The sequence below is a fragment of the Otolemur garnettii genome, unplaced genomic scaffold (assembly GCF_000181295.1).
Source record: "Otolemur garnettii isolate 467f Iridium unplaced genomic scaffold, OtoGar3 scaffold00110, whole genome shotgun sequence".
In the NCBI taxonomy this organism is placed as follows: domain Eukaryota; kingdom Metazoa; phylum Chordata; class Mammalia; order Primates; family Galagidae; genus Otolemur; species Otolemur garnettii.
Genome location: NW_003852505.1, coordinates 2,962,511 through 2,972,297, shown reverse-complemented (window position 1 = coordinate 2,972,297; position 9,787 = coordinate 2,962,511). Strand labels below are relative to the sequence as shown.

The window sequence follows — 9,787 nt, the reverse complement described above, 5'->3', positions numbered from 1 at the left end:
AAAAAAAAAAAAAAGAAAAGAAAATAGAAAATATATGTAAAGAATATACAGCAGTGTCTGGAACATAGTACTCAATAAATAATAGTTCTTACTATTAATACTCCTATCCTCTCATTTTATGGAAATAGAGACTGGGACCCAGAGAGGGGAAAGGGATCCGCTCAGGTCATGCAGTAATTTAGTGATAACTTGGCTAGAACTCTTCATTTCATAACTTGCAAGAATTTAATTGCACCAACTGCCAGAGGATGCAAACATTAACAATAACTGATATTCTTTTTTATTTTTAAATTGTTTTAGAGACAGTATCTCACTTTGTTGCTTGGCTGGAGTGTAGTGGCATAGTCATAGCTCACTCCAGCTCTGAACTCCTGGGCTCAAGAAATCCTCCTGCCTTAGCCTTACAAGTAGCGCCAACTACACACGTTTTCTAAGCTAAGCTTTTCTTTACTACACACGTTTCACGTTTTTCACCCAGGGTGAGGAGGTCAACATCGGAGTATAGTTCAAAAAAGTATAGTTCATATTATATGCTTTAAATTTAAAGTCATTTTTCAAAAGCTGTTGTTTCCGGAATACTATCTGTATTAATCAAAGTGAGATGGAATCCTCTTGGTTGGTAGAACATGAATTAAGATAGATCAGAAACCCTACTGTCTGCTATGAGTGGCTCTGAGAGGGCTGGGGAGGAGGAGAGAGAAATTGACCCCTTGGGACTCCTCAGGTTTCCTGCTGGAATCTAATTGCCAAGTCCCCACCTTCCTGCGGGGCGGGAATCTGCTGACCTGATCCCAGTTAGGCCACGTGTTTGTCTCGCCACCCCCCATTCAATACAAAACCCACAGCAACTGTGGGAGGGGACAGCATCCTAGGCTCAGGCTGGGTCTGTGCCAGCCATTGAGAGAAAGTGTCCCCCACCCCCAGGCTTCACACTGACAGAAGACTGGAACCAGAGCACTCAATAGCCACAGGACAAGCTGGCTTGTTTTTCTACCCTCTTCTAATACTGCATTTATCACAATTCCCTAGACACCGTTGAGTTCTTTGCTTCCAGACATTCATTATTTGGCATCTAATTTCCACAGCTTTTTGTGCTGGCAGGCATCTGGGTGGTCATTTTTCCTGCTGTTCCTCCCTGCTGCTGCCCTGCCCTGCTCAGCCCTGTGTTTCTCCAGCTGTGCAAACAGGGTGGGGCCCTCTGCAGGGCTGCTCCTGAGGTGTTCTGTGCGAACCTCGGGCTAGGCACTCTCGGGAGGACAGGCAGATGCCTAGCCCCTGCCCTCTGAGAATTCTTAGGAGCAGGGAGCCAGGGAGCCCACTCTGGGCACTGAGGGGACAGTGCCCGCTGCTCTCTAGGCGCTCTGGGGCACTCAGCAGGGAGCTCAGGGAACAGATGAGGGGGCCAGGGTGGGGATGCACATGGAAAATTTATTAGGCACACACAAAGATGTGCTAAGATACAGCTCTAACCTCAGTGCCCAGAGCGGAGGTGACTTAGGATGAGAGAGCCACCCTGTATTTCCACCTCGGAGGTGCTGGCCCCATTTGCAGTTGAGCTTCACCCCCATCTTCGGTGGGGTGGAGAGGGTCTTATACATTCTGTTGCTTGGCCAAGTCTGTCACCTCCCACAAGCAAAAGCTTCACCTCATTAAATTTTTCTTGAGACCCAAATACTTCCCCTTTCTTTAGGGGAGGTAAAAGGGGACCTCTTCTTGGAGAGTCTTCACTGCTAATGGATATAGCAGACCCTGGCTGGAAACATGATCCGTGCGAGGAACTATTTCCTCCGCGTGCTGACTATCTGAGTTAGTCAGACCTGGCGATGAATTGGCTGGGGGGCCGGGTAGCGGGCTGAATTGAATGTTCTCCTTGTTCTCTCTCTCTCTGTCTCTCTCCGCCCTCCTCCCTCCTTCCCTCTCTCCTTCCCTCTCCATGCCCATGGAGAGCTCTCATCATAGACAGATATTTTAAAAGCACCTCCTGCATTCATAGCTCATTATTCTGCACAAAACAGGCGAGGAAGATGCAAAGCTGGACACACCCGGAGGGTGGAGGGGAGATGGAGCATTTTCATTTTTGAATCATGCAGCTCTAACCCTAGCCTTGGACCACAGACGTGTGCTGTTGGCCCCAAGGGCAGGTTTGCCAGGGCAGGATTTGCCCAGTGCAAACCCACTCCCATCTGTGAAGAGAAGGCAAAACTCACATCCTCTAGGCTGGAGAGGAGGGAGAGAAGAAGGAGAACGATGATAGCAGGATAGCAGGGCAATCTATGTATTCAAAGTCCAGGGTGATTAACTACTGACTCTTACTCCTGAATCACTTGGGATAGGCTGGGGGGCAGATATAGGCTGGATCTGTGGAGATCATAAACAGTTCTAGCACCCAGCCTAGCTTGTAGCCTCATATCAGATTCCTGCTTACCTCCCACGTCACCAGCTTCCCTTCAACTCCTGACTTCTTGTGATGTCCCATTCTCTGAAATCTCCTTGGCTCCTGACAATGGCTTGATATTCCTTGGCCTCCCAGGTGTAAGCTCCCCAAACCTTCACCAGTCTGCCACAGCCCTTCCCCCATTCATCTCCCTAGTGTGAAATTCAGGACTTTTGAAATTCCAATGGTTTGATTTATTAGTATCCTGAAGCCTGGTAGTTAAACAGGCAAATGGCTGGTTTGTTTGGAATTTAAGGAGAAGAATAATTTGTGGCCTGCTAAGTTCCCTCCCCTTTAGCTAAAAATGTTCTCACTGAAAACTCAAGCAATCTGGAAGGAAAAACCAAGGGCCCACACAAGTCTTGCACAGCCTCACCTCTGGGACACACATCTGCAGCATCCACACAGGGGGGTGTTGGGGTCCGGCAGGGAGAAGTGGTGGGGAAAAGAAGAAATTTGTTTGACAAGAGGCCACTGTCCCTTTTAAAAGTTTTTAAATAGACCTTTCATTTTTATTGCAAAAACTAGACATGTTCTACCTAGAAAACTTAGAAAATACAGAAAAGCATAAAGAGATGAAAACCACACATATTGTTGAAGTGTTCCTTTCTCTCCACATCCGCACCAGCATCTGCAGTTTTGGGACTGCTGGTGGGACCGCAAACTAATACAACCTTTTTGGAAGGAAGTATGGAGAAACCTCAAAGAACTCAACCTAGACCTCCCATTTGATCCTGCAATCCCATTACTGGGCATCTATCCAGAAGGGAGAAAAACAACAACAACAACAAACCTTTTATTATAAAGACACTTGTACCAGACTGTTTATCGCAGCTCAATTTACAATCACTAAAATGTCAAAACAGCCTAAATGCCCTTCAACCGAGGAATGGATTGGCAAGCTGTGTATACCATGGAATACTATTCAGCCATTAAAAAAATGGAGATTTTACAGCATTTGTATTAACCTGGATGGAGGTGGAACACATTATTCTTAGTGAAGCATCATAGGAACGGTATTCGACTTTGATATGAGGACAATGACACGGTGGGGCATGGGGGAAGGGGAGAGCAAACAGAGAAGGATGGAGGGGGTGAGGGAAAATAAAATAAAATAGTGACTAATTTTCACATAAATTGGATTTAATTTTGACCAAAGTACATTACTTAAACATTAATTTTTAATTCAACTTGTTAATATGTTATTTAGGATATTGCATCCTCATTTATAAGTGAAATATATTTGTAATTTCCCTTTGTAATAATATATTTTTTCCAATTTTAGTATCAGGTGTATCCAGATGAAGTAGAATGATTTTGAAGTATTTCTTCTTTTTTCTATTCCCTATAAGATTTGGCATGATCTATTTTTTGAAACTATCCTTTATTTTTATTTATAAATATTGTCTATTTTTTGAGAATTTGGGGAAAAAATAAGAAGTTAACTGATGACTCCATACTGAACCTCAGAGTCAAAGCATTCTATAATAGACATACTTTTATTTGACAATGTGAATGTTACTTTTTTTGCATTATTATTATTATTGCTCAATAAAAAAAATTTGCACAAGAAGGAAGAAGAAAAAAGAAAACCACACATATTCCTACCACTCAGTGATAATCATTAGCAAAAGTCTATTGGATTTCCTCCTAGTCTTTTTTCTAGGCATAAGTATCCCTCTTCATCACTGTCTGTAATATAATTTCTTTTTCTGATGGTAAAAGCAATGTACATGCAAGGTAATTTTTTCTCAAGTAACAGAAAAAAGGGGCAGTGTGCAGTGGCTCATGCCTATAATCCTAGCACTTTGGGAGGCCAAGGTGGGAGGATCACTTGAAGTCAGGAGTTTGAGACCTGCCCAAGCAAGAGTGAGACCCTATCTCTACAAAAAGTAGAAAAATTAGCAGGGCATGGTGATGCATGCCTATAGTCCCAGCTACTCGGAAAAGTGAGGCAGCAGGATTGCTTGAGCCCAGGCATGTGAGGTTGCATTGAGCTATTATGATGCCACCGCACTCTACCTGGACAAACAAACAAACAAAAAGTAACCGAAAAAAAATTAGAGGAATAAAGTGAAAACCACTGCAGTTCTACTGATATGACTACAGTTGGTATGTTGGTATAGTTCCTTTCAGTCTTCCATCTGAGGCCACGCAGTCTGTGTACTTCCATATGCTTTTCCCTTCATGTGTTACCATGTACATGTGTTACCATGTACATTTCCCCATGTCAAGAAACATACACCTGAAGCATGATGTGCAAGGACTGCATTGTCCCTGTGTGAATGGACCATAACTTATCCTTTTGCTTTTCAGGAGAGACTGGTTTGGGCAAATCCACCCTCATGGACACTCTGTTCAACACCAAGTTTGAAGGGGAGCCGGCCACACACACACAGCCAGGTGTCCAGCTGCGGTCCAACACTTATGACCTCCAAGAGAGCAACGTGGGGCTAAAGCTGACAATTGTTAGCACAGTGGGCTTTGGGGATCAGATCAACAAGGAGGACAGGTAAGGATGGAGTGGTGTGGGGAGGCTGGAGGGGAGCTACAGGGAGGAGCTCACTATGTAGGCTGAGCCCCTAGCGTGTCCTCCCGTGTCCTTGTCTATAGCAACTGTTCCACTCCACACGCTTGGCCAAAAGAAGGGTGCCTTTCCAGCATCTATGGGTGGGGTCTCAATTTCTTTCAGCAAACCTTTATTGAGCTTCTACCTTGTGCCAGGGACTGCTGTACTGACAATCTAAAAAGGAACAGCTTAGTCTCTGCCCTTGAGGCTTTCCTGGGTTAGACCGGTTTAAAGCAAATAATTTCCATAGAGTGCAACATGTTCTGTAAAGGACAGGGTACAAAGAGGTAAAGGACAAGTTACAGTGAGAACACAAAGGTGAGAACAGTCAACTTCATGTGGAATTGTCTCAGGTCTCAGGCAAGCCGTCACCGAGGAAGTGCCCCCTGAGCTGGCTCTTGAAGGATTATTTTGCCAGACAGACAAGATAAGGGAGAGAAGGGAATTCCAGGCAAAGGTAGCCGGTTGTATAAAGGCAAGGTGATGCTGAGGATTCTGGTGTGTTCTAGGGCACTGCAGCTTGCTCTGTTTGGCTAGACAGAGGCAGAGTCACTGTGAAGCTAATGAGGCTTCAGCTCCAGGGCTGTCACAAGCACAGGACTCTTGCAAGGCCCTGTGATGGATTTTTAGTCATCATGTTGTATTATTTTTCTTGGAGAGTCCTTCAAATTGTATAAACATGAGGCCTGGAGAAACCTGATCTGCCCCTGGGCTAGCACTTGGAGCAAGCCGGGGGAAAGGAGGGGGAAATGAGCTTGAACAGGTAAGCAGGAGCCAGATCACGGAGGAATTTATAGAATGTGCAAATATTGGAAGCATTGGAAGGTTTCGAGAAGTCAAATGATGTAGTCTGGCCTTTGAAGAAGGAACTTTGGTAAGACTGGAGATAGAAGAGCAAGAAGACCAATGAGGAGGCTATTGGGCCAATTAGATTAAGGTGAGAGGGGAAAATAGGTGCTGAGACAGGGAAGAGGAGACCAATTTGATAAATATTGACTAGGTAAAATTCAATAGGACTTGGTAGAGACTTGGTGTGGGGTTGTGAAGGCACAGGAAGACTCTAGAATGAGGCCCACATTTTTGGCTTTGAAGAGTGGACATTGGGTGGTGGCATTCAGTAAGAGAGGTAATATGAGAGAACCAAGTTTTAAATAAGCTCTGTTGTGGACATGTTGCGTTTGATCTGTCTGTGGAATACTGAGACATGTGCTGACCTTCGGCCGTAGGCAGTTGAATATGCGGAGCAGGAGATCAGAAGATGGTCTAGGCTGGAAATACAGATTTCATTTATTGAAGGTAAAGGGGATATGTTCCTATGGTGAACACACGTGGGATCACCCAGGGATCAGAGTAGAGTGAGAAGAATGCTGGGCTAAAGACAAAAACTTCAAGCTGCTCTATCAGCAGATGGAGGAAAAGACATTCTGAAAAGGGACGGAACAGAAATATGCAGAGAGGGAGGAAGGGGAGCCAGGAGCGACTATGAGCATCTAAGATCGTGCGTGAGGGGCAGAGTGAGGCTGAGATGAGGATGTGATGAGGGCTGAGGTCAGGAGTGAGTGGGGGTCAGGCAGCATCTGCATTTAACCAAGAAGTCCATGGTTATCACACATGCTCGTCTCAGAAAGGGCCATTCATCACTTGGAGCCAAGTGTCTGCTCATCATTTGAGGATTCTCTTGCTATTTAGATGGACTGTATGTCAAATTCTTTTATTTTTACTTCCTTATAATGGGGGAAATATATGTAGCTTCTTAATAATTGAACTGAATTCTGTTTTCTATTTGACATTCTGGAAGGACACCTCGAGCTTTTCATAGGCTTGCTTATTGAAGTGCTAATCTTCTTTGGTTGAGTATAAATTAGACCCCGGAGAATGGGGATGTTTGGACCACAGGGTGAGTGCTTAATCTCAGCTGCAGGTTGTTCAGGAAGTACTCAGTTCAGTTTCTCACAGTTCAGAGAGATTCAGCATCTCTAACATTGGCCAAGGCCTCCATTACGATGGCTTGGGAGGACTGAACTGATACTGCCCCTTAGAGGCGAACCTACTTCTGTTATATTTTTAAAATGTTCTTATTGTTTTTTTTTTTCCTGATTATAAATATGACACATAGTCATAGAAAAATCAAATAAGTAGAAATGAATGGGGCTGGGGAACAGCAGTAAAGTAAGTCTCAGGGAGCTGTAATAAAAGGCAGTGTTTTCTACATGCTGTCAGGGCCATTTCAGCACAGATGTCAATGCCTCTGTATTGAAACAGGGAATCAGAATGCCCTGCTTTACCAGGGCACATGCATAAACTGGGAAGAGCAGTGAATAAACCCTGATCCTGCAGAAAGTTACCATTCATTGAAAGGATGCTAGAGAAAAAGGAACCCAAGGGGGAGACTCTGGAGAGGACAGTACTTTGGAACTCAGGCTTTGGTCTCAGACAGACCTGGTTCCAAACCCATCTTGCCATTTTTTAGCCTATGGATCTTGGACAAGGTACTTTAAATTCTCTGGGCCCCAATTTTCTCACCTGTCAAGTGGGGATGATGATGAGGTGTGGTGAAACTCACTGGGTATGTATGACATGAGAAATGCTTAAACAATGCCTGGCACAGAGTGCCTACCTTGTAATAAACCAAAGTTATTATTTTTTTGGATAGAGCGATAGTTTATTAGAGGATAGAAAAGCTTCCAATAAAATGGAAAGAGTCCCAGACAGGTTGCCCCCGAAGTTATTATTATGATCATTATTTTTATTAATAGAAAAATGGAGAGAGTTGTATCATGTGGCATATGAGAGGGAATGAAAAATGGCGTCTAGGAAGAGAAGAACTGGAAGGTTTGGTGACATGAATGTTAATAATAAGTTTAGGAATAATAATTCCAGGGGAATTGTGGGTAGAAACCAGAATGTCATGATTGCTGAGAATGGATGGTGAGGACATAAAGGTTCAGAATAGTAAAAAGAGCAAAGGGATAGAAAAGCGAATCCAAGACCAGATCATGCTTTTCTGGAAACTCAGTACATATAAGTCAGCAGGGAAAGAATGGACTATTCAAGAAATGATGCTGGGAAAATAGGCCATCCATTTAGGAAGAAAATAAAATGAGACCTTCCACATAAACACCACTCACAAAAATAGATTCCCATTGGACTAAAAACAAATTCTAAAAATATAAGGAGACAATATCAGAGAACATTTTTGTAACTTTGGAAGTAGAGAAAGCTTTTCTAGTCATGACACAGAATTCAAAAGCCATAGAAGAAAAGACTGACAGATTTAAAATCGCTAAAATAAAAAACCTTGGTATATTGAAAGAGACCATAAACAAAAGTAAAACAAGCTACAGATGGGGAGAGGATACTTGCAGCCTATATAACAGACAAAGGATTCTTCTAAATTGTAAAAAGAGCCTCTACAACTCAATGAGAAATAAACAGATAATTGACAAAAGGGGAAATACAAATGGCCCGTCAACATGAGAAAAATGATGCTCATTCAACTTCCCCAGTAATTAGGGGAAGTAGAAAATGAAACAATGAAATATCTTTTATCCACGAGCCTTGCCAAAAATAAAGGATGTTATAGATACTAACACGAGGTGATTTCATTCATGGTAGTGGGAATGTAAATTGATACAGACTTTTTTGGACAGCAAATTTGGCAGTATCTGTTAAAGTTTAAAATGTGAATAATTTATGTCTGACCCAGCAGTTCCACTTTTAAGTATACAGCCTTGGGAAACAACTGCACATATTCATGAGAAGCATACAAAATGGATATTCACTGCTGCATTGGTTATCAAATAAACAAATTTAAACAGTTTAAATTTCCATCAATAAAGCAATTGAATAAACTGTGGTACAACCATACCATGGAATTGTGTTTGGCAGTTTAAAAGCATGAGGTAGATCAGTATGTCTTCATATGGATAGATCTCCTGGACATGTTGTTAAGTGAAAAAAAGAAGTTGCACAGTGATAACACAGATCACGATGTCACTTGTGTAAGTCTGCTCTCCTTTCCCTGATAAAGCAACAAATGTTGCTCTTTATTTATGTATGTAATGCAGAGGAAAAGGTGTGGAAAGTCAGTCAACACCCTGAAAATAACAGTTACCTCTGAGGGAGGGAGGGGAACACATGTATTACTTGCATGGCTGGACGAGGTGGCTCACGCCTGTAATCCTAGCACTCTGGGAGGCCAAGATAGGTGGATTGCTGGAGCTCAGGAGTTCGAGACCAGCCTGAGCAAGAGTGAGACCTCCCATCTCTACTAAAAACTGAGGTCAAGAGGATCACAGATTGCTCTGAGCTGTGACACCATGATACTCTACCAAAGGCGACAAAGCAAGACTCGGTCTCAAAAAATAAAATATAAAAAACAAAAATAAATAAAAAAGAATGAAGTTTTCTTTTCTTTCTTTTTTTTTTTTTTCAGTATATATAAGTCAGCAGGGAAAGAATGGACTATTCAAGAAATGATGCTGGGAAAATAGGCCATCCATTTAGGAAGAAAATACAATGAGATTGGGCTATTTTTTTTTTAATTTTTTGGTTGTAGTTGTCATTATTGTTTGGCAGGCCCAGGCTGGATTTGAACCCGTCAGCTCCAGTGTGTGTGGCTGGCTCCCTAGCCGCTGAGCTACAGGTGCCAAGCCATGACATTTTCTTAAAAGAAAGCACATAAATTGAGTGTAGACTGCTTATTTAAAAAGCTTATCTGGCAGCGCCTGTAGCTCCTTGGGTAGGGTGCCGGCCACATACACCAAGGATGGTGGGTTCGAGCC

At 43.0% G+C, this 9,787-nt stretch overlaps 1 protein-coding gene across 4 annotated transcripts in view; it reads left to right on the top strand.

Annotated features, from left to right (window-relative positions):
• SEPT6 (septin 6) overlaps positions 1-9,787 on the top strand; it is a 76,128-nt gene that overhangs the window by 22,802 nt on the left and 43,539 nt on the right. For all 4 annotated transcript variants that reach the window (XM_003796998.1, XM_012809660.2, XM_003796999.1 and 1 more), the window contains exon 3: positions 4,751-4,946. In XM_003796998.1, coding sequence (XP_003797046.1) covers positions 4,751-4,946 — 196 coding nt within the window. The remainder of the gene's footprint in view (positions 1-4,750; positions 4,947-9,787) is intronic.